Source organism: Protopterus annectens, chromosome 7.part0 (assembly GCF_019279795.1).
Source record: "Protopterus annectens isolate FY-2018-M chromosome 7.part0, PAN1.0, whole genome shotgun sequence".
Classification (NCBI taxonomy): Eukaryota; Metazoa; Chordata; order Ceratodontiformes; family Protopteridae; genus Protopterus; species Protopterus annectens.
The window spans coordinates 1,678,062,174-1,678,089,068 of NC_056739.1; the positions used below are offsets into that span (position 1 = coordinate 1,678,062,174).

The window sequence follows — 26,895 nt, forward strand, 5'->3', positions numbered from 1 at the left end:
GACCCCATGGCAATTTCCTTAAGCTGTAAGTAAATTTCTCCATCAAAGTAAAATAAGTTATTTTTCAGTACTGCAGTGGTCAAGGCAATTAAAGTTTCAGTTTTTTCAGGTTTACATTACATATATATATATATATATATATATATATATATATGTATGTATAGATATAGATATATATAGATATTGATATATAGATATAGATATATATGGCCTATCTGACTTTGTCAAATTCCCATATTATTGAATTTCAGTTTGCTGACACTCAAAATATCAAAATCCCACTTCATCAAAGCAGCGGAACAAAAAAAGATCTTCCCAGGATAAGTAACTTGTTGAGCAAGATGGTGAACTTTGCTTTTTTTCCAACTGTAGTGCAATCTCAGAGTTGGTATATTTAGTTGGGGGGTGTGGGGGGCATAGTGCCCCCAAATGGGTAGGTTAGGGAAGGTGAGCTTTGGGTTTTGTTCCTCTTTGGGTAAGTGGTTATTACCCAGGTAGATCTTTGCTGTTCCACTGGTTCAGTAAAGTGGGATTTTGATATTTTGCTTGTCGACAAACTGAGATTCATTAATATGGGAAGTCAGGTAGATCCATATCTATATATATATATCTATATATATATATATATATATATATATATATATATATATATATATATATATATATATATATATAGATGTTCTTCTTTTGGCTTTTCCCGGTTAGGGGGGCCACAGCGGAACTCCGGTCCACTAATGATCGGCAGTATATTTTTACGGTGCCGAGGTGCCAACTTGACGCCGGACCTTCAACGAAGGCATGCCCTATCCATGTCTTTCAAATGACACTCGACCGCGGGAAGGACATTCAGACTCCACACAGAAGGCGCTCCAGCCAAGAATCGAATGGGAGGACCTCTTGCTGTGAGGCAACAATGCTACTGCTGCACCACCGCGGCTTATATATATATATATATATATATATATATATATATATATATGTATATATAAATTCATGCATGTAATACTTCTTTATATTAATTAATACAAACACACACACACACACACACACACACACACACACACACACACACACACACACACACACACACACACACTCATATGGGCGCCACTGCTTCTGTCAAAAATTTGTTTGATTGGCATTTGTTTAGTTGTCTGCTTTTGGTCAGATAAACAGGTGGTTGATAGCTGTGTGAGCCTGTGCAGTTCTCGGGACTTGAGAATATTCCATTTCCTTGATTTTGTGTGATCTGCAAATAATCCAAAACAGGAATCCAGGCACCTCGAATCTGGACGCAATCCAATAATCCAAGTTATAGTTTTAAAACCTTTTAATGTGAGCACTTTTGTTCACATAAATAAAATGAACTTCTTCAGACAAATAAAAGGCATTCAAAAAAATTTAAATACATTTCCTGATTCACAAACCCACCCTAAAAAGTCATGTTATTGTCAAGTCATATGATCAAAAAATTCACATGATTCATTCACAAACATATTATTATTATTATTTGATGTAAAAAATGTATATATATATATATATATATATATATATATATATATATATAGACACAATGTAAATAGGTTAATATGTTAACATAAACAGGAATAAACACCTTAAAGTTTGGTGTTCTTATTCCATATTTATCTTAAAAGTGACTTTAATTTTGAGATACATTTCAAGGAGCAATAGTCACTTAGTCCAGGATATGCGTGTGCTTTTAACCTTAATTGCCACAAAAGCTCATGCTCCTCTAACCTCAAAGTCCACGGACCCCCCCCCCCATAACTGGGTACTACTTGCTCAATTACTAAGTATTTAAACTGGTGACTTTGTTCATTCATTATGTGTCTATCCAAAGCATTTGTAGTATTCTGTTTATTTATACTATATTGATGTTCGTAAATTCTTTGTTTAAAGTGCCTATCTGTTTTCCCCACATAGAAGCAGACACATGCCTGGCACTGTGTGAGGTAGACTACCCCTTTTGTGTTGCAGTCAGATCTCCCCTGCACCTCATATTGTTCACCCAGGACAGTAAATGTTGATGTTAACTGTATAAATTTACAATAGGGGCATCTACCACATGTCTTCATAGCTTTTTTGGGTATATAAGGTTTGCATTCCTTTCCAGGATAGCTTTAATGTTGGGCCCCCTTCTATATGTAACTTTAGGTTTATCCATTAATTTGGTCCTAAGGGTAGCATCTTCGTTTATAAGGGCCCAGTTTTTAATCAAAATGTTCCTGAGGGCACCTGCATCCCTAGAAAAAGTTGTTATAAAAATAACATTAAATTAATTTTCTGTCCTAGGATTCATGCCTATTATGGTATTCACCATCTCCCCATTACATTTCATTATGTTCCTATTCAAAGTGGGTTTAAAATGGCCCATCATTCTCTTTCTTTCCACTTCAACCATGATGTCATCCAAAAAACTAGGTGTATAACCCCGCTTAAGGAACATGTTTTCAAGTTTTGACATTCATTGTCAAAATCCTGGTTAAGGCAATTCATCCTGGCAGCTCTCACGAGCTGCCCTTTCACCACTGTCTGCTTTTGATTTACAGGATGGTTACTGGTGAAGTGAAGAAAATCATTAGAATATGTGGATTTTCTGTATATGCGGGCTGCATATCTATTATTTACATTATCCTTGTTCAATTTCACATCTAGATAGGCCATCACATCAATCATCAACAATATGAGACTTTACGAACATCAATATAGTATAAATAAACAGAATACTATTAAGGCTAAATGCACACTCATATCCTGGACTAAATGACTATTGCTCCTTGAAATGTATCTTAAAATTAAAGTCACTTTTAAGATAAATATGGAATAAGAACACCAAAATTTATGGTGTTTATTCCTGTTTATATGTTAACATATTAACATATTTACACACACACACATATATATATATATATATATACATTTATTTTTTTTACATCAAATAAGAATAATATGTTTGTGAATGAATCGTGAATTTTTTTAACATATGACTTGATAATCACATGACATTTTAGGGTGGGTTTGTAATGTTCATGAATCAGGAAATGTGTTTAAATGTTCTTTTGAATGCCTTTTATTTGTCTGAAGAAGTTCATTTTATTTATGTGAACGAAAGCGCTCACATTAAAAGGTTTTTAAACTATAACTTGGATTATTGGATTACTTCGAACTTTGAGGTGCCTGGATTCCTGTTTTGGATTATTTGTTTGTGTTTCTTTCTTCTGAGTCTGTTTTGATTTTGTCTCAGAGTAAGTATACATAATTAGCAGGGGGTATGGGAGTTGCAGGGGAACTAGCCTCATGCAAAAAAATGCTTTTTTTTTTTTATATATATATTTTGTTTTGTTTTAGATTTTGCATGCACCATGTTTGTTTGTCGGCACATGTGAAGTATTGTGTGAACATTCATATTTTGATATATTGGGGATTCTCTTTTAGTTGTCGGCAAACGTGAATGTTGACATAATGTGAGATAATCATATATATGTACATAGTTGTGTGTGTGCGTATAAAGATGGCAAAATGCTTGTAGAAGCTATGGCAACTACTTTGAGAAACTATACATAGATACAACTGGTATGATACTACATGTGACTTATACTGTATGAGCTTGCAAATAATGCCGCACATAGAAGCACAAAAATAAGCATTATTATCATCATTGACAATACGGTTCAAATGCTCCAGGCTATCTGACCACACAAGTGTCTGCTGAATAAGCTACTGATTCCACTTAATGATTCATATTTCCCTATTGCCGCCAGCATTCTCTCCAATACATTACTGAATTTTCCCACACTTTCATTTCTTTATCTTTGTAACAACTCAAGTAGCTACCACTTTCTTAGTGAAACAAATTATTTTAGAATTGCTCTGTTAAAATGCTGTCATCCTGGACTTTGCTTCTACCCATTTATCAAATAAATAGTTCTGAAAACAATGTTTTCAGTACTTGTCTATGATCACAGTTGCAACAGATTTGTTTATATCTCTGATCACTTGTGTTAGATATGTTCATAGGTAAGTAAATGGCTAGCTGCCCTTGTAGGCCATTTTAAGCCTAACCATTTTCTTTTTATTTCGAAATAACCTATCCCATTTGGATATAGAGTGGCCTTACCCATCCAATGTTTCATAATTATATATTACCTCTAATGAGAATAATTGGGATCATACCATAGATAATTTGAAGGGACCCATGGATGGAATAAAGCATTTAGGAGCTGCCTCTGCATTAATAGTACATGGGGCAATCCTGTAGTAAAATTTCTGTTTCCCATCCATAGATCTAAAGTTGAGCTTGAATATGGACAAGGATGAACTGTGTTTTATGTGGATAAGGAGTCTGTTTCATAGCAGAGGTATCCTATGTAAGACATATCTGTCCCTCCAAACTGTTCTGCTGATGTTGCAAAACAGGTTTAGATCCCTAGACTGAGTATTTCTGATGTCATTTAACTTGCTGATGTGCATTAAATCCATCAGTAATAGGTCGGAGGATGTCTTTTACACCAAACTGTGGTACTCCTGGTTGTGCTGGTTGTGAGTCGAGTAGGAATCCTGCCGTTTTACTGACTGTGTGTGGGTGTTAAAGTAAACAGAAAACCAGCCAATGGCAGTATTGCTTAGTCCTAGTTCTGAAAGTTTGCTGAGGAGAGCAGGGTGAAAGACAGTATCAAATGCCTTTGACAGGTCCAGAAATAGGGTGGAGACAGGGTTACCTATAATTTCTGTTTTGGTTGACTCTGTCTACAAAGTGCAGTAGGGCTGTGATGGGGCCAGAAGCCATGCTGTAAGGCGGAAAAAAATATTTTGTTCCCCGTAGCTGCATCAATAATCTGTCAGACTCATGTGGATCAGTTAAAGAGTTACTATGGTATGGTCAAGCTGGACTCAATTGAATGATGGGATCATCAACCCAAGTATGGGAAAACGATAATGTCGAATTCCGACATTGTCGAAATATGACTCATCTTCAACCTTGAAATGGGTTTGAACAGGGGTCAAGATAGGGGTGAGATTCGTACTTCGACAATGCCGGGTTCAACAGTGTCACTGTTCGGCCTCAGGACTTCGACTGAAGTGGGTTTGACCAAACCCACTTCGACCTTACTATAGCAAGCCATATATATCTATATATCTATCTATATCTATATATATATATATATATATATATATATATATATATATATATATATATATATATATATATATATATATAGGTATCACCAGTTGCAACACAGTTATTTTATATTTATTTTCTTATTGCTGAATTGTTTTTCTCTCTGCTTTAAGTACTTCATTTTTAGTATTTAAATGAAGTAAATGTAAAGGTACATCCTTAATTACCAATTGTACTTAATCAGACAAATAGACTTAACAATACCTTCAGAACCATCATCCTTGTCTATTTAATGACTATTCATGATGAGTGGGGGTTTGTATATTTAAGATTTACCCACGGTATTGTTTGTTCATGAGGGTGAAGCCCAATTGATTAGACAAAGCCAACCTTGGGTAAATCTTCAATATACCCACACCGATGAGGTAGTTATTGCTATTATACAATTACATTATTTAAGAAATAAATGACTTACTTTTTTTTAAATAATGTCTTTGCATAATGGCGCAGTGGTGTTCCTCCGCATTGTTTTGGCATTCTCCCACATTTGTTGATGTAGTGTGCACACTTATGGGACTTACATTTCCATGCTTGCACAGTACATCAGTGCTGTGGAAGGCAATCAATGGAGAAAGGAAGATCTCCCTTGTTTTTTTTTTTCATTATAAAATCTGAACAGTTTAGAGATATGAAAGAGACAGAGCAAAAGCACTAGGAGGATCAGGCATGCTTCCTTAATTTTGCAAACTTACCTGATTTTCCTTCTATTTGCTCTGCCCACTGTAAATACCTCTCAATCTTTTTGCTCAAGAAATGTGGACAAAGCCATAAATAAAGGGGGGACAAAGGCTACAAAATGGGCACTGACTGTAAATGCTGCTCTAATAAACTTAGAAAGCTACAAGAATAATTCGATTTGTGTCATTGTTTGAAGGATGTGAAGTCTGAAACTGAAATGCATGTCATTATTTAGTGATTTGTCAGAAAACCACAAATTTTGTGAGGAACAGACCACAGATATGAAGCAAAAATCCATATATTTTAGATGTTTGCCTCTGTACCATTTAATATTAGAAAAAAGTCTGGCTGCTCAATGGTACTTCAGCGACTGGACTTTTGTTTATTGGTATATGCTCGATTTACAACAGGCACATTAGCTGACCAATTAGCGTGCAGGTTTTTGAATACTACTAAGCTATTATTGTATAATTATGCATAAATAAATATCTGCAAGTACCAAGTACCAACCTAAGCCCAAAAATAAATGTCCAACTTTTATTTTTCACTTTTGTATCACTATAAATCACAGAAACTTCATCCGAATGAAGAAAAGTTTCTTAGTTACACATTAAAAAGCCTTCTGTATTAAGTCACATTCTTAGGTAAACCAATATTTTATTTATTTATTTAGTTAGTTATTTATTGTAATTAACAGGTAACAATTAAACCTTTATTTAATTAAAAAACATTATCTAATCATTTCTTTTTTGTTACTGGCCTCAGTTTTAGCAGTGCTTTAATACTGACAGTCATTTAAGCCTGGGTATTTGTCTGTATCCAAGTATAAATGCCATACATTTCCTCCTTATCTATAGCCCCCATCTACTGTCCAAAGCATCATGGTCTGCTACAAACCATTTGAATGCACTGCACTGACCCAACATTAGCATATGATTTACCAGAGCATTTTTGATGCCATACTTTTTCCATGGATATATTTGTTCATAAATTATTTGTGACAGCTTGTGAGACTACACAAGAATGTCTCAAAACTGTCCCCAGTCACCAGACATATAACTCCTTTGGAACTACAGTTTACTTTGTTGTGGAACATAGTATATGTCATTTCAATAAAAGGCCTGGGCATTTCCTCATTTAATGTATGCTAATGTGGGAGGGCATAAGTCATTCCAAATATTTTTTTTTCTTACTCCCAAGTTCAAAAAGGGTCAGTGGATTAACAACCGCAAATCCAGACCAAGTACAAAGTAATGAAGTGTGTCTGTATTGTCAGGCACGCACATATTTAAACTTCCTTACAAGCAGTCTGTATAGAATCCAGTTATTAAAATGTGTCTCTACATTATTCAAGGCGGTTATCAGCACTGCAAAGTTTAATTACAACCCAGTATCGGGTACTCTGCTGCACATTTGGCTTCTTCTCACTTTGTGTGTGTTTCCTTTAAATATGCCGCATTCACTACCAGTTATACAATCTGGGCATCAGGCAGTTAGTGCAGATGATTATGGCTCTGAGCTATTAATAAGCTGCTTGCTGTGCTACAGGGTTTGATCCCCTCAGCCCTCATTTGCCTACTGTGTGACCTTAGCAAGTCACTTAACCAGACAGTGTTTTGGGACAAGTGGAAAATTGCTTAGGACGGTTTCTCAATGATTCTCTGGACTGCATACCTAGGAACTATCTATACCATAGAAACTTCTGTCACACAGCTTAATATGCATTCTTCACACTTCAGACATTTGTGTTACTTTTTGTTGCACATTCCCTACACTTCAGACATCTGTCCCATGGATCAGTGAAAGGTATCCTTCCATCTCTTTCCACAGAAAGAAAACCTGCAGTATATATTGATTTATTATGTATTTTTCCTCTGCATCTCTCTCCCTGCTTTCCCAATGCAGTCAATGACCAAGTTTTTCAGATTTGCCCTTGATGGTTGTTACATGCATCATGGACTTCCACGTGCAAAATTATTACGGCATTCCCAATTTGCTGTACGCATCTCTAGGTCAGTGCTTTCTTGCAATTACCATCCTATCCTCCCAATACCTTATTAATTTGAAAAGTACAATAATCACAATTACTGTTACTTAAGAAGTTACCTTGTGAGTGTTTCTGACATTTCACAAAGAGCTAATCAGAGGAAGGGAACTGAGCAAAACTCTGATCTGTGATATATAACATTAAGTATCCTGTTTTTTGCTTATTTTTACTAGTTATTTATAGCACATTTATTGTCTGCTACATACTTTTTACTGTATTTTATAGCTATAAACTAATCTGAATGGTTGTATTAAAATTGTCTGCCTCGCAGGGCCTGATAAATAAGGTTTTTACTGTCACACTGTTTGTAAATCATTTCCAGCTAGTTTCACTGTGTTTGAGGTATTAACTGGAAATTTTCTACATTTGTTAAACATCTGTTTGTGTTTATTTGTTCTGATTTCCTGCCAAGGAGTGTATCATATAATTGATTTAGTTTTCCACTCTCCCTTCCTATTGGTATTCTGTTCTTATATTTTGTGGCTTTGCAGTTGCCCGCCCCTACTGTACATTTGATCTGGGACACTCCTCCCAGTCTATTGTCATTAGTTCATTCTACCTAATACATAGAGAACATTTGAGAAGGCCAACCCACTTAGTTTCTTAACCTTGAATTATGTTCTGCTCCTCCTTTCTCCCTTTCCACTTTACTAAAAAAAAATTTTAAGCATGTTTCCTGCCTTTCCTTTAACTAGTCTAGTCCAGTTATAGATTTGCTGTATCCAGGATTGTTTGTAAGCTTCTGAGCCCCCCCCCCCCAAGCCTTTCTGTGTTGGAGGGATGCCTTCTAGCTTATCAGTGGGAGTGGTAAGCACTAGGTAGTCTATCTACCACAAGAGGAATGGTTTCTGGCCCAGAAATTATAGTATATCGGCTATTTGGGGGAGTTTTTCCATCTCTTTTAACTTTCTGGTTTAAAATCCCATGTTTGCGCTGTTCCTGCCTTTCCTGTAACTAGTCTAGTCCAGATTTGCTGTACCCAGGACTGTATATAAGCTTCTGAGCCCACCAAGCCTTTCTGTGTTGGAGGGAAGCCTTCTAGGTTATCAGTGGGAGTAGTAAGCACTAGGTAGCCTATCTACTACAATAGGAGTGGTTTCTGGCCCAGAAATTGTAGTTTATTGGCTGTTTGGGCAGTTTTTCCATCACTTTCAACTTTCTGGTTTAAAAGCCCACTTTTGCACTTGTTTCCCACCTTTCCTGTAACTAGTCTAGTCCAGATACATATTTACTGTATCCAGGAATGTTTGTAAGCTTCTGAGCGGTGCCAAAGTCTGCTCTTCAATTTTTCCCTTAGGTCTACTAGTTCTCTCCTCTCCTGCACTTTTACTAGCATATTAGTCTAGCACTTTACCAGACTTCTTATAGCAATTATTGTAGCACACAGAAGTGTTACCAGCACTAAACGTTCTAAAAGGAAACAGCTCCAGTTATTATTAATGCCTATCCCTCCAGGCATGTCTAAAGGTCAGTTCCCTGTGCATTCTCCTGTTAATCTGGTGAACTTGGGCATCCTGAGGCAATATAGCAACTCCATCATGTACACTGACAACCCTCTCCTCTTACCTCCCAACACTCAGACTTGTGAGAGATGCACTTATATATCCAAATTGGAAGCCACACACTCTCCAGTGAAGACCAGAATAGCTGGTCAAGAGGAGAAAGTCAACACTTACACCACACCACATGGAACACATAGCCCTACAGTGCACACACCAGCTCTGCCTTCACATAAAAACACAAACCACATATCTACCTTCTCGGAGATTCTCAATAAAAATCTACCCAAACAGCACAGACCTCCAAGGCAGAAATGCACTCGACCACCACAACACAACACAACACTAATCGTGAGACACACAACTCTCCTAAACAGCGTGCCATTCAACCAAAGCCCCTAAGGCAAAACAACATGCCCAACACACTAGTAAATAGGTGACTCAATAGTGAGGCACACTGATGTCCCACTCACTAGGTTGAATAAGTAGAAAGTAACAGTCAGCTGCCTGTCAGACACAAGGATCCACCACATAATGCATGCACTCTGTTCCCTCAACAACAGGTACAAATATGACTCTGTCATTGTACATGTGGGTGTGAATGACCTGAGATGTAACTACCTGGACTGCATGAAAAGAGACATGGAGGAGCTCTCAGATTATGTAGCCCAGGTGGATATGACCCTAGCCCTGAGCAGCATCCTACCATCACCCAGAATGATACCACAGTACAAGCAAAAAATGATTGATTTCAACAATTGGCTAAGTTTCTGTTGTCATTCTAAGGGGAACCAGTATCTGTCTGCCTGGGATTACATGATTCACAGACCTCAATGCTGTGCCAGAGATGACCTGCATCTGTCACCCCTGGGCTTCCGGATACTGGCCAAATCTCTTGCCACCCTTATAGTGCCTTTTTAGGTGGTGTTCCAAAGACCAAATTACCACCATAACAGCTATAAACAAATGCAATCTGAGGGTCATGCTGCTCAACGCTAGAAGTCTAAATCTCAAAATGCACCCACTCAATGCACACCTTAAAATGGAGAACATCAACATTTTTGCCATAACAGAAACCTGGTTCAAGGCAGCAGAAAGCACCCCTGCATTACCAGGCTATAACTTATTCCACACCTTTCGGCCCCAGAACCTGGACCAAATCTCCAAAGGTGGCGGTGTTTCCATATTCATAAAGGATGTGCACACTTCCAGACTAGTAGCCCAACATAACGCATCTGAGATACTTCAGGTGCAGCTAACATTGGGTAAGACAGTGATTCACGTCATAGCCTGCTATAGGTCCCCAGCCATGTCCCAAGACTCACACTTCACATTCCTAAGCACCGTGGAGAATATTAGGGTCCAACCTAACACTCTCATACTGGGCGACTTCAACTACCCCTCCATTAACTAGGAAAACTACTCATGTACTAATACACTTGCCCAACATTTCCTGGAATTTATTAATTCCAATGCCCTGGACCAGCTCGTTATTAGCCCCATTAGAGGTAGCAACATCAATAACCTGGTCATTACTAACATGGGTGACTGCTGCTCTACAACAGTAGTCAGCTTCTCCCTGGTTAGATCCGACCACAAACTAATCACCTTAGAAATCCACATCCCTCCCACCACCACCACCCTGCAAAGGTAACCACCATGAAAAACTTCCCCAAAGCTAACTTTGGACTCCTAAAAACAGAGGTGGCTAATTTCACAGCACCCATGCAAATGGAGATCAGTTGCATGACCGCCGAATCATACACCAATCCACTGTATGAACACATACACAAATGCATGGATCTCACCATACCCAACAGAACCAAGACACTCTCCTCCAAAAAAAGGAAGCCAATCTAGTGGTCCCCTGCCATAAACAAACTCTACAACAGAAGGAGGCAAATGATGCAGAATAAGGTGCAGTCCCAAGACTGGCAAAACTCCCTTATCAGCCACAACAAAATGTAGAGATCCCTCATCAAATCCTCTAAAGCTTGCTATGAAAACAGAATTACAGCAGATAATAAAGACAACCACAAGGCCTTCTACAGTTATGTAAAGAATCTCCTCAGCAATACTCAGATTTGCTCTGAGCTACTGCACAATGGTACCTCCTATACCGAACAAACAGATATTGACAATATACTGGCCGACAGATTCAGTGCCAACTTTACCCCTCACCCCCAAGGGACCAGTCCCAATACCATTAGACTGCCAGGCACCCAGTATTACTGCTGCACAGGTTAAAACAGCACTGTCCAAAGCCAGGAATACAGCTTCTATGAGACCTGACAATATCCCTGGCTGTGTTCTACATGAACTACTGATTGAACTGGCACTTCACCTGTGTGCCCTGTTCAATCATAGGCTCACCTCAGGCTTTGTCCCTACCGAATAGTGCACTGCTACAGTCATCCCTCTCCACAAAGTAGGATTGACTACAGACCCTGGGAACTATCACCCCATTAGCCTGAGTGTCTGATATGCAAAGCTATGGAATGCATAATCATGGACCTAATAAACAAGGATAGAGGGAATCTCCAAACTCTGGATCCAACACAGTTTGGTTTTGTGAAGGGTAGATGATGCCTGCTCAACTTGGTCAACTTCTTTGAGTCAGTCAGCAGAGCTGTGGATGAATTCAAGATGGCTCATATAGCCTACCTTGATCTGGTCAAGGCCTTTGATACCATTCCCCACTCAGGAATCATAAAAAAACTCGGTAAGCTAAGCATCAACCCCTATATCACTATGTGGGTTGCAAACTGGCTCACAGGTAGAACCCACAGTGTGAAAGTTGCTGACTCCAAGTCTGACTGCTGACCAGTCACGAGTGGAGTCCCACAGGGTTTGGTCCTGGGTCCTCTCCTGTTTGGTATCTACTTTTCTGAAGTCCAGGCCAACAAGAAGGGACTCTGGCTGACAAAGTTGGCAGATGATTGCAAGTTGGGAGCTCTTATTAACTCCATAGATGATGCTGACAGCCTACAGAATGTTCTCACTGAGACCAGCTATTGGTGTCAGAACTATGGCCTTAAGCTCAGTGCCAAAAAATGTGTTGTCATCCCCTTTGGGAAAAACTTGGTTCCCATGAATTACCACATCAATGGTAATCCACTAAATACAGAAGGAATTATAAGAGCTCTCGGAACACAGGTTGACAGCAACCTCTCTTTTGACCATCACATTGCCACTGTGGTCAGAAAGTCCTTCTATGTGGCACATCTCATTACTAAGGGTTTTGCATCCAGTAAGAAAGAGGTCATTGTCTCCCTCTACTCTTCCCTCATTAGGCCAGTCATTGAGTGCAATTCCCCATTTGGCATATACCTCACTAAACACCTGCAACAACTGGAGAGGCTGCAAAAGTACCTAACAAAGAGGATCCTAGGCCTTAAATATTCGTCCTATATGGACAGACTAAAAAAACTCAAACTATTCTCTGTCTCATATCGCCTACTTAGAGGCAATCTCTGTTTGACTTACAAAGCCGTGTCTGACCCAGCTCTGTTAGAAATCCTACATCTAAAGAAATCCCAATCGGTGCTCACCACACTCTCCAGAGACCTCAACCTCATTATCACAATAAACAGAACATGCTGGAGGGACAGATTCATAACCCAGAGACTGCTCATGCTATGGCATAGACTTCCCATACATGTCAAGCAGAGCACCTCACTTGCCCTCTTCAAGAGAAATCTTGATGAGTGGATGGGAAATAGAAAATTCACCCCAGGGATCACTCCAGTGGCTTTACTCGACAGAGGCACTGGGAGCTAAGGTCAGGTGGCATGATGCCAGGGTAATCCTATGGACTAGGCTTGTAAAGCCCCCATGGCCATTAGCCTAGTATGCACTTTTGAATCTATGAACCTATGGATTACTAGGCAGGACAAGAACAAGTTAGTCAGAATGCAAGTCCTACATATTTAACAAATGAAAACCATCATAACAGTCAGTATCACTTTTCTAGTCACTCTTTTATCTCTGCTTTTCTCTTCCATTCAGTTCTTTCACATTCGCTCAGTAGTCACCTGACTATCCACTCTTCAGTAAAGTCACTTTTTCCTTAACCGTATTTCTGCCTAATGACCACGAAATGCCCTACCATTTCCAACTGTTCCATCATAAATTATGTAACATCATTTTTTCATTGACTTCATTATGTCTTCCCTTAGATTCCTAAATCTTGTTATTCTCTGTGCAAGGCCCCTTCTTGTCACAAATCTCATGAGCAGATTATTTACAGTGTCTGCTTGTCCTTTTCAGCAGTACAAACAAGAAAAATGCCTCTGTCTTCTCCTTTTTCCAAAGCCAGTGAATAAAACTTGTTGAAATGAAAACCACAGAGTAAATCAGCAATGTCATTATACCCACAATGAATGAATTATCTGCTGAAAGGAATGTCCAGCTACAGAACCTTGAGTATCCTTTATTCTCTACTGCCACTAGTTCAGTTTGTGTGTACTTACTACCATGTATTGTTACCTGTGATGTAACAGGACATGTCATCTCAGAGACAGTTGCTCTATAGCCAAACTAAAGTAAAAGAATACCTCACTGTGCACCCAGATAGTGACTAAATACAGCTGACACCCATATGCTCTGCATCCATTATGAGTTCTTGATAGGGGAAACTGCTTGAAATTGTTCAGATGAACTTGTGTACAAAAAGTACAAGAAAATGCTCAATTCTGGACTTCAGCACTCCTACATCCTCTGACACAACATCAGTGAATGGCTAAATCACCAGTAAGGAAAATATTTTTAACACAACCTCAGTCTATATAAGTGCAGAAACCATGTCAAGAGATACACTTTAATTACATTGCTTTATACAGAGATGACCATTTGTTTATTTATTTGCCATACTGGAGATCAGGTAAGCAGCAAGGGGAAACAGTTGGACTATATATTACCCAATGTTTCATTTTCCTCATTTTTCTATGATCTTGGAAATAGTATATGTAAGTTGCAAGAAGGCTCCAACACCCCAACTAAAAAATGAATATACAGGTGTGCTTTTTTGTTTAAAATATTGGGTGAACTGTGTGGTTACTTGAAGAGTGTCATTTTTTTCACTACTTCTTCTTCTTCTTTCAGCTTTTTCCTGGTTAGGGGTCACCACAGCGGATCACCTGTCCACTCATGATTGGCAGTGGAGTTTTACAGTGTCGAGTTGCCAGCGCGGCACCCAGCCTTCTACAGAAGGCACACACACACACACTCACACCTAGGGCCAATTTAGAGTGTCCAATCCACCTACGCATGTCTTTGGGATGTGGGAGGAAACCGGAGCACCCGGGGGAAACCCATGCGACCACAGGGAGGACATGCAGACTCCGCACAGAAGGCAGCCCAGCCAAGAATCGAACTGGAGAACCTCTTGCTCTGAGGTGGCAACGCTAAGCGCTGCACCACCTGGGCATTTTTTTTTCACTATGCTGGAAAATCTGTGATCATTTGATCAGACTAAGTTTTGGTGACTGTTGTTAGAGCCTACTTTTATGAGCACAGTGTACTTTGATGTGTGTAGTGGCCTTTGGATGAATGAACTGCAACATATGGAAACATAATTACATGTTTTGCAATGTGATGCCCTGTAAACCACATTACTCTCCACATAGGCATAAATTCCAAAAAGATAATATCTTGTAGAAAAACATTCTCTCCCCTCAGTATCTGCTAATATTGCTGTGAAGCAAGTCAATAACTCTCTAGTATAAACTGACTGTATGTAAGTCTGTGAGGATACCATAAAAATGGATGGACCTGCCTGGAAACATGGCTAGACATAGATTATAAAATAGCTGAATGTGTCAAACCCAGAGGGATGCCTACAATATGATCAAGACCTGAAACTGCAAGAGTACAAAAATTGAATGTGGGCAAATATAGGCTAAGTCGGGGATTAAGGTACTTCATAGCATTCCTCCCTAAAATGAGGTGCAGAGTATTCAGAGTTAGAATAAATAGTAAGTGGTTGTATGAGGGGGTGAAACCCAACCTTCAAAAATACTTTATATCATAATAACAGATTTTGAATAATACCCTTTTAAAAGTGAAATCAGACTTTATTTTTCACACAATAGTGTATTGTTAATCTCTTTCTTGTGAGAGGCATCCAGCACAAACAATCCAATAAAAGATATCTGCATAGCTGGATATGGCACAGATTATCAAATAGATGGTCAGAACACAATCAGTCATAATTTATCATCATAGTATGGCATGAATATACATATCCCTAATTAACCAGGCATACTTAAGTTCTAGTCAGACAAAGGAATGGTAGTTTTGCCCTTAGTTGATGAGAGATAGTTCATGTATTTAACAAGCAAATAAAGTTTTCCCTGAAGTTAAAAACTAAAAAAAAAAAAAAAAAAAAAAAAAAACATTTTTGATGACTGGACTTTGCATAAATGGAATACACATGGTACTTGTAGAATGTCAATAATGTCTCTTCAGCATCAAGGACCAGGACTTTCTGAACTCAGTCATGAAGTTGTCAGTCATAATCTAACAAGGTCAGCATTTTCATGATTACCAATACATATATATGTATACTCCGTTAAAGCTATCAACACAAATAAAGAGACAATTAGCATGGCATAAAAGTAATACAGATTAAACCTATGGATTAAAAAAGAGCACCTAAAAAACATTTTGCAGTGTTACTGTATATTTAATGAAAAGCTCTTACTTAAATAGAGTTATTTAAACTGCCTTTTTACCGGACTGCATAGCACTGGTGGGTTATACGTTTTTTCACCTAATACCTTTGTTTAATTTAGTTAGAGCAAGAATAAACTTCATATTCTCAAGGGAAAAATGTAAATACAGACCTCTGATCCCAAATATTTATAAATATGTAAACAGAATCTACAAAAACACACTGTAGGCATGCCATTATTATTGCTTATTTATAAACACTGCTACCACTGTATTATAATGAATGATTGCATTGACAAAAATGCAAACCTATGATTTATTTGCCATTTCCATAAAATGACAAATGAAACAGTCCCCCATATTTACTATTTGCAAAATATGATGTTATTATGCAGCTTTATCTACATTAATGAATAAAAATATAAAGAATTTTAGATTATATTGTGTTTTTTAAAAAAAATATTGAAATCATAAGTTTTAACAATAGGTTTTGAAACACTGTATCTGAATATCAGCCGCAGAAAATCTGCTAAAATAATGTATATAAATATTTATTTATCTATGGACATTTTATTTAGATGGTTATGTTATCTACTTAGTAAAAAAGCATACATTCATGCATGGGACAATGATAAATCTGATGTCGATTTTCATTCATTCCTCAACATGTGGGTTCAGATCACCACTTTTTATAGCTCATGCGTACTGCAAACTCTTAAGCTTCTCCCTTACCCATGATGCTCTAGTCCCCCTCCATACCTCAGATCTCGTTTGCCGCTTTCATGTATGGATGTGGTCGCTGTCATCTTTTAAAATATTTTTCTTCCGTTTTCTCCATCTTACAATATCTTTCTATTTTGACTATTTATTTTTAATCTCCCTTATCCTATGCTTCTTCAGAGTAACTTAGTTACCGTTGTTGGTACTTTTTCCCTTTCTTTCCCCGTTACCTTTATGGTAATTCTTATATTACCATTGTGGGCATTTTTTTCTGACTTTCTACTAACAAAAAAAAAAATGCTGACCTTTTTTTTCTATAGTACTGTTTGAAATGGCTGAAAAACCTTCAGGTTTCTAAAAAACGCAGACGGTGTGGGCATAAGATCCCTTTGTCTGATGTCAATGACTCCTGTTGTATTGTTTAGGTCCTGAACACTTGAAGGTATCCTGCTACATCTACAAAGCCTTTAACCACAGGGTGTTGATTGACTGTAAAAACAAATTAATATTGAAAGGACTTCTTCCAGCATCCTATTCTAAGTCACTGACTGGAGTTCAACCCTCAAAGGTGACAAAAAAGACTCCAGAAAGTGTCAACCAGAACTTTCTGCATCTTTGATTCCTTCTTCAGATCTCACCATGGAGCCAGCCTGGAAAATCTCAAAAAAAGTCAGATATGAAGACCAAATCCTCTGATCTGATTGTTTCAGATACAAGGTCTGCCTCAATGGATCTGGTTCTTTCAGAGCCAAAACAGCCCCCAGTACCCAGTATGCATCTTCTATGGATCCTGTCCCCTCTCAGCAACCATTCCCCATTTTAGAGAGACACCATCACTCAAGGACCCTTCAGTGGCCTCTTCTTCCCATTCTTCCAGAAGTCCTACAGAAACAGATGTGGATAGAAAGATGAGGAAGTTCCTCTCAGTACAGATTCAGATGGGAGTTCTCCAAGCTCCTATCCCTTCAAGTCTGCATACCTTTACTAATGTTACACCACCGATCTTGGCTCCTTCTCTGATCCATCCTTCAGCTTTAGAGCCCTTGTATCAGAGTGTTTTGGGACTGACTGTAACGGATCTAAAGGTTATTGTATCTTTGGCTCCAATACCTTCTCTGAGTGGACTGGCTCTGAGCATGTAAGAGCTGAATGTCTCTTGAAGATGAAGTGTTGTTGTTAGATTAGAGGTATTAGAGTTGACTCCAAAGCTATTGGAGCCATATCTGCACCCAAGAGACTAAGCATTGGACAGCTCATCTTCAACTTCTGCCCTGGGTGGACAGTCTTCCGGTCAGAGGGAGTGGACAGTCCAAAAGCATACCTTCTTGGCTCCATTGGCAGCCTTCACCCTAAGGGCATTCTGCTTTTGAGGTGGTAGAGAGACTGTTCTCTTCTAGAGGACAGATGACCCCCCCTCCCAGGATCTTCCATCTGGATCCCATATGTCTCTGTGCCTTGAGCAACACTCTACTCGACAAGGACAGCAAACCCAAAGTTTCTAGGCTACCCAGCAGGGTATACTTATATCTTCCAATACTTCTCCACAGCAACCCACCATAAAAGTCCCTAAGAAGAGAAAGTGCAAGAAGAAGCATCTAGACTCCCCTCAGCAGATGGTCATGGAAGATACTAATTTCAATGAAGGGGAAGGGTCCCCAAGATCACTACCTGACAATATCTTGTTTGGATACATTTTGGAGATACTTAAGCAAAGGGGTGGTTGGTCTACCAATAACTCTTCCCAAGAGAAATCAGTATTCCTGGAGGCATTTGGGTCTGGCCTATCTACTTCTTGGGTGGCTTCGCTGCCAATAACTTCATTGATTTGATCTCTCACCAGGAGAGGAAGGAACTTAATTCTATTGTGCTGATTCCTAACAGACTACATAGAATCCTGCCACTACCAAAGGAAAGAGAGTTCTGGAGCAAAGAAGTACCAGTAGATGCCACGGTTGAAGCGGCAGTCACAAAGAAAAAACCTGCAGAGTCTAAAGGAAAGTTTATGCTTCAGTGACTTTTGCACTTAAGTCACTGAACTTTTTGGTACACTTCATCATACTTCAGTGGGATTTGATTAAAGAGCTCTCCAAATCCCTCTCAGGAACAATAACTGCAAAGGCACAGACTTCCATTGCCTCATAATTTACTACCCTCCATTCCATCTCAAATTCATTCATGAGGTTCATTTCACATGTGGCTGAAGGTACCTCAAGGGCAGTGGGTTCAGGAATTTCCATTAGGAGACATGCCTGTTTGTGCTTGTGTGATTTTGGAGATGCTTTCTAGTCTTTCTTCATCAATGCCCCTTTTGAGAGAAGTTCGTTGTTTGGCCCCAAAGTGAAAGAAACACTATCCAGGTGTGAACAAGATGGTAAGATGCTGTCTGTTCTGGGTGTCCATTTTTCAACCCTTCAAAGAACCTTCTCTAGGAATCAATGAGGTGGTTGGAAAATGTGGTTAAAAAAACCCAGGGTCCTTTCTTTGATACACTTGGAGACAGCTCCCCCAGGGGCAGATGGAGAATTCAAATGGAAAGCACCAACCACATGGCAGAGAAGGCCTGCAGAATCAAGGACTGAGGGCTTTCTTTTCTGACAGATAATACCAGCATTCCAGAATGAAGGCCTGATCTCCCACCTCTGGTGGCAGTTGGTGTTACTTATCCCTGCACCAGATAGCATGACGACATCGCAATAAATACATGGATGTAGAGGATTGTTTCCAGGGGTTATACAATACCCTTTTTCTTCCCCACATTAAGAAAGAACAAGACTCCTGATGATCCGCCCAGTCAGAGGAAAGAAACAGCACAATAAATAAAAAGCTGCTAGAGTAAAGAGTCATCCAAGAGGTCCCTCAGGCCAGAGAGAGTCTGAAACCTACACAAGATTTTTTTCTTAGTGCCAAAGAAAACAAGGAGCTGGAGACCAGTATTGGACCTCAGCATTCTGAACAAATTGCTTCAGTGCATGAAGTTGTGGATGATCACTGTTTAGTACATTTTGCCATTTCTGCATCAGGAGGACTGGATGTGCTCAATAGATCTTCAGGATGCATACTGTCACATAAACATTAACAGGCAGTCCAGAAGATATTTACACTTCCATCTGGGAGCCAGTCATTGCCAGTTCAGAGCTCTGCCCTTTACCCTCATCACAGCCCCCAGGGTGTTCACCAAATGCATGTTAGTAGTAGCTCACTTGAGACTGCAAGAATTTCAAGTGTTTCCTTACCTGGATGACTGGCTCATAACTGCTCCTACCAGGAATCTATTAATCAAAGCAAAAGATTATGTACTCCAGTTGTGCACTCTCCTAGGCAATACCATCAATCTCAACAAATTTCAGCTAGAACTAACTCAAGTGCTAGAATTCATAGGAGCCTTGTTCAATACAGTATCAATGAAAGCCTCTCCAACTGGTATAAACTATTTGATTTCAAGTGAAAAAGATAACACAAAATTCCTCACAATCAGCCCTACTGATTCTACAGGCTTTAGGGTCAATTTCTGCTGCCATAATTCTATTTCCATTGGCAACATACCATATGAGAATTCTTCAATGGACCCTGGTGGCTCAGTGGTCCATCCTGTTCCAGCCTTTGTCCACCCAGATCAAAATAACTAAAAAATTCAAAAGGTACCTGAGGTGATGGATTTGCTGAGAACAGATTTTACAAGGCTGCCCTTTCATACTTCCTCGGCCCAAGGCCATAGTGACCATGGATACATCCAAAATTGAGTGGGCAGCATTGGGAAAGACAGTCCAAGGCACCTGGTCCCCAGAAGAGGCCGACATGCATATCAATCTTCTAAAATCTGAGCAGTTCTAGTGTTGCAGGACTTCCATGACTCTCTCCCTTCAGGGATAATTGTGATTCAGATGGACAATATGTCAGTAGTCTGGTATATCAACAAATAAGGAAGAACCAGATCTTACCCTTATGTCAAGAAGCTATGAGATGGTGGCAAAGGGTGATCTCATCCAACCATTTTCTGATGGCAATGCACACTCTGGGAAAGTCCAAAGGGATAGCAGACAAAAGTTGAGCAGGTCCGTCTTATTGCATCACAATTAGTCTCTCAACAAGAAAATTGCAGAGAAAATATTCCACCAGTAGGGTTAGCCATGCTACGACCTTTTTTACATATCCCCTCAACAAGTACAGTGGGTTCTTTGCCCTGATCCCCCCGTCTGGTGAGTCACAGAGAACCACTCTCTTAAACAATTGGTCCCCAGTCTCCTCTATGCTTTCACCCTGACTCCTCTAACACTAAAGTTTCTTCACAAAGCATCTCGCTTGAAGAGCACAGTCATCTTCATTGCCCCTTATTGGCCTAGTCATATTTGGTTCCCCTTCATTTGGCCTCATCTAGTTCATCCCCCTTGGATAATGGATTCAATTCCAGCCCTTCTGTCTCACCTGACAGATATAATTCACCTGGACATTTTGGGTTAAAGTTGACCACATGGTTTCTCCAATTCTATTGAGAGCTAGTAAACCCAGGCTGTTCTACCCTGTCCATCATATTCTTTGGTCTTCCCACAAAGCTTACACAAGGAAGATTTAGAAAAGTACATGGAAATTGTTTGTTTTGGGCTACAACAGAAAGACATTGGCCCCTTTTCAGCACCAATACCCAAAGTTTTTGAATTTTTGACTTTTATTTTTAATGAAGGGACTAGTTCCTCAATGGTTAAAGTTCAATTACCTGCCATTTATAATTTCCATACAGGAGTTGACAATTCTACCTTAGCTTCCTCATGACTTTGTAAGGCCTTTATAAAAGGAAGCTTTTTACTGAGACCCCCCCCCCCTTTAAAGATTCTACTTCTCCATGTGATTTGAATTTAGTGTTGCAAGCCCTTGACTCAATCAACATTTGAACCAGCTGCAAAGTGTGAATTAAAGATTTTGACTTGGAAAACTATATTTTTGGTAGTCATTAAATTTGCTAGGGAGTTTTCAGAACTTCAAGCCTTATCTTCTAAACTTCCTTATTTAATCCTTCATAAAGATAGGGTGTGCTTATGACCCAATCCATCTTTTCTTCCTAAGGTGGTGTCAGAATCATAATCATCTATCAGTCTTCCAGTTTTCTTTCTAGATTTCTCGAGCAAAGGGGAATACATTTTACACTTGTTGGACAGTCACAGGCAATTATGTTTCTATCTGCATAGAACTGAAAAATTCAGAAAATCAGATTGATTATTTGTCTCTTTTTCAGAATCAAGATTGGGAAAGCAAGTTAACAATGTAACTTTAGCTAAGTGGCTAACTGATTGCATTTCATATGTCTACAACAAATTGGATTTATCTTTGTCAAAAACCTTGAGGGCTCATTCAACCAGGTCCATGGCAGCCTCTTCAGTATTTCTATCCAGATTGTCCATGGATGATATTTGTGCTGCAACTACTCAGGCTAATCCTCATACTTTTAATGCTCATTACAAAGTTGATCTAGTCTCTAGCGAAAGAGCAGCCTTTGTCTCAACAGTGCTTAGGAATAAACTGTCTTAGAGTCTACCTAGGATTCAGGTAGCTTGAAACTCTGTCCCACATATTGAGGTATAAATGCAAATTGGCAACATCAAGCACAGAAGGTATGTGCTCACCATAACTCTTCATCTGTGTTGTCCATTTTCATGATTCCTCAACTCTCCTCCCTTCAACCCCCTACATTTTATTCATGACTTTTGGAAGAATTAAAAGATATTATGGGAACCAAAGTTCCTGTTTTTTTTTGTTTTTTTTTAGCTCCAGATAGTGGTTTCTCACGTAACCATTATTTCTTGTATTGTTATTTAGCAATAAATGTCAGCAAACAAGATCTGAGGTATGGAGGGAAACTAGAGCATTATGGGTAAGGGAGGAGCTCAAGAGTTTGCAGTATCCACAAGCTGTAAAAGGTGGCTGAGTCAAATTCAAGGATCAGATCCTGAACCACATGTTGAGGAAGAATGAAAATGGACAACACAGATGTGACATTATGGTGAGTACATAACTTCTTTTTTAAAGGTATGATTTCAAAGACATGGTAGCAGAAAGGTTTGGCAAATGAGCACCAGAGGTATGCACTTACTGATGTGAAGTAGTACATAGTGTTACTATAGACTAAGTGCACAGATGTATGGCATTTTACCCATCATGCATTAAGCATTAACACATACATGACTAGTCTTAATTAGTTATGATAAAAACTGTCAACAGCAATTGCTAATAACTAGTGAAGAAATGCTAATTTATATTCACTGAAGCAGTTCTGAAAGCTTTCCAGTCCACTAATGCCTCCAAGCTGAAAATGGTACATTATGTCTTTTTAGGTAAACATAAGGCACATAACATATTCATAAAGTAATTTTACATATTCCCTAAGCCATGAATATGGCAAATAAAATAAAAATTCAGCTCTCATCCCAAAGTAGTCTATATAACTATATCACTGAAGGCATCATAAGTCATATTGTGTAACAAAAGAGAAAACATTATTAGAGTATTTTGTCAGGGTGGTAATCCCCCTGTGTTCTGCACATGGGGGTCTTTGCCCTCACACTTTACTCTCTCACAATGCAACCACTATGAGGCTGCTTTAACTCACAGAAAGAGTTACAACTTCATAAAGTGCATCATTTTTTCTCTAAGAGCTTGTGATCTCAGAGTGTATAAAAGGTCCACCACAACATATACCTACACCACTACAATGTATACCATGGAAAAGGGATGCAGAAACATAGTCTTGGACTATCATGCTCTAGAAAAGGTCAAATGAGTATAGCAGCTGAAGGAGACCCATCTATATGAGACACTCCATACCATTCTACCAAGCAGGATGCAACCTCTCCTATGATGCAGTTAGACTATATTATGTGGTCAGCTTCTAATGAGCTACAAGCAACCAGAATTTAAATGAATGACGAGAACTATCACACAGGCAGGCAAAGGTACTATTCATAAAAGTATTCCTAAAGGACAGATACCAGCTTCCTAAGGATGAGAATGTCATGACTGGGGATGAAAGCTACAAATGAGTTGGAAAGTCTCTGGGCAGGTATCAAAGTACCTCAGAGAACAAAGCAATTTATGACACTAAAATCAAACCATATATGAATACAAATAAGAGCTAATCATTTTCTAGTATTTTAAATGTTGCAGTGGTCATCTGCTATATTGTATCTTCCAAATAATTATAAGATAAGGAGAACTCATACATAAAAAATGTATCAGACCTAACCATAATTATTTACTTATTTTAATTTTAGGTCAGGTATTCTATGCTACTGCACCCACTAAATTCACTTTCCAGGAAGCTCAAGAAAAGTGTCAAAGTGAGGGTGCTCGACTGTCAACCACTGGAGAACTATACCTTGCCTGGAAGGATGGCATGGATGTGTGCAGTGCTGGATGGCTTGCAGACGGCAGTGTCAGATACCCCATCTCTAAGCCAAGGCCTACATGTGGAGGCAATCTAGTGGGAGTTCGCACTGTGTACCGCTTTCCAAACCAGACAGGCTACCCGGATCCTCTGTCACGTTATGATGCTATATGTTTTAAAGGTAAGCAAGGAGAAGTTTTTACTTGTTATATTTTTATTTTGTTTCTCAAGCCTGTTCACAGAATGGTGTTCACACAGTCACTGAAGCTGTTTTTATGCTTAATGTTATGATATACCATACTGAAGATAGTTAAGAACTGCCTCATCTCACACTGTTTGCGGTTTAATTATAAAGAACAATTTTATTTTAAAGAACTCATTCATTGGATATATGATTCTTTCTAATTTAGCTGCAGTTGTACTGTTAAGAAAAATAAGCTAAACACAAGGAAACATTCATACTGTCCATCTTTATGCCCTGTTATATCACAACCTTCTGATAATGAAAGGCAAGCAACAGAGCATTTCACAGATTCAGAAAGAAACCTAGATCTTGCATTAAGGGCTGCAATATAAAGTCCATGTTTCTGTGATGCTGTACTATTGGATTCAGAGACACATTAGCCATAAGAGGAAAGATCTCATTATTAGCTAATTTACATGACTTTGAATTGCTGTTAACTACCATGAATGTTATTCAGCATTTCTTGCAGTAGTTAACAGTGCTGGCTAGTGCATTAGCAGGGGCACCCCCACATTCTCTCTTACACACACACAGACACACACACACACACACACACACACACACACACACACACACACACACACACGCACACACGCACACACACACAACACCAACATTACTCTGTTGTGCTAATTTGGCTAATTTATTTTATTTATTTATTTTTACATTTGTTAACTGGGTAAGTCTGACTGGGCCCAGAGAGCCCCTTTTCAGTGGAGACCAGAATCGAAAAGCACCAGGAAAGTAATAAAAACTAAAAAAACCTAACAATTAAAGTTGTAAGATACTTAGTACAAAAACAGAGAGAAATCTACAATATGAATATATACAAGGCGAAAGTACAGAATTTTGAGACTGCAGTAACAATATGTTTGAGAAATTTGGTTAGCATTAAGTTATTTACAAGGAATGTAGCAATGCCTAGAATAAAAAAATTCAGAGTAACATCATAGCATAGTACAACAAAGATACATTTAATAGCATAGGTATTAACTGCAGAAAGAGTAATATATGTAGACAGTTTAGGTACATACCAAGCAGATATGTTAATTGAGATAAGAAGAAAAAATCATTAGGTAATTTCCTAACAAGTACATATTCATGCATGTTGGGAATCCATGCATGTTGGAAATTAAGTTTTAGTTGCTTTTTGAATTTGTCACTTTTGGTAGTGAAGCGAAGGGACAATGGAAGTTTGTTCCATGAGTATGCAATTGAATGACTGTAAAGTATTTTTCCAATATTTTTGTTTGGCTTGGTCACCTGCAGAAGTTTTTTTTTTGTGTGCTTCTGAAGTCACAATTGGGTGTGTAGGGTGTATTTATGGATGAAAGGGCAGGGCAGGAGTTGGCGCTATTTAGGATGCTGTCTGCAATTTGTAGCTGAGATAGTTGAAGCATGTGGGAGAGCTCAGGCCATCTTAAACATTCCAGGGATATACAATGATGGAAACTGTAGCTATTACTGGCTGCAAATCTGGCTATCTTGTTATAGGTGGTTTCTAGTTTGTTTAAGAGATTATTATGGTGGTTAATAAGTATGATGCAGCATATAGCAGGGATGGTAGAATAAATGTTTGAGCCAGTATAGGTCTAGATTTTTAGGTATATATTTGCTGTTGTGTTATAGAAGACCTAGTTTTTGACTAGACTTGTTGATACAGTTTAAGATATGTAGGTCGAATTTTAATTGGTCTACAGTAACGTCAAGCAATTTGGTGTTTGAGCCGGTGGTGATAATTGCATTATCTAAGGATGAGATGGTGAAGTTGTCTTTAGCTGGATTGGGGTTTTTTGGAAGGAAAAGGAGACACTTGGTCTTTTTGGGGTTCAGAAGCAGGTTGTTTTCAGTTAGTCATTGTTCTACTAGGTGCAGAGATTGTTGAGTGACAGTGTGATATTGATAAGTTACAGCAGCAATTTTTTTTTAATAAAATAAGGATATTGGGCATTATTCAATGCCTGCAACAACTTGTGAGTTGCAATAGGGTGGGAGAGGGAGGATAAACATATCCCTCAGCCTGATAGAACAAGAACTCTAGACAAAGTTAGAATTAATGGTGGGACAAAGACATAGAATCAGGTATAGATTTTAATTAATCCTCTTACAAACTTAGAAAGTTACCTGAATAACAATGTTTGTACTAGCATGCAGTTACTGAAGAATATTAAGTGTAAAACTTTAATGTCTGGCATCAGTGACTGATTGTATCCTTCAGTAATTAGCCAGCAGCAGGGAAAAAGGAGATATGGATGTTTCCTCTGAGAGGTACAGTGTTTGAAGCCCCCCCTTTATAATTTACTTTTTTCCCCAAGTTTTTCTTATTATTCACAGTACATGCCTGGTGTTTAGTGGGGGTGCAGATGACTAATATCCTTATTCTGTGTGTACAGGATTGGAATTCTTTTTAGTGCCTTTCAGGTACATTAAGTACATTTAAGTCACTATATTTAAAGTATCTCT

General features: G+C 38.7%; 1 protein-coding gene across 2 annotated transcripts in view; it reads left to right on the forward strand.

The window, feature by feature from the left end:
• Positions 1 to 26,895, forward strand: part of ACAN (aggrecan) — a 538,406-nt gene that overhangs the window by 192,479 nt on the left and 319,032 nt on the right. For both annotated transcript variants that reach the window (XM_044078192.1, XM_044078191.1), the window contains exon 6: positions 24,076 to 24,369. In XM_044078192.1, coding sequence (XP_043934127.1) covers positions 24,076 to 24,369 — 294 coding nt within the window. The remainder of the gene's footprint in view (positions 1 to 24,075; positions 24,370 to 26,895) is intronic.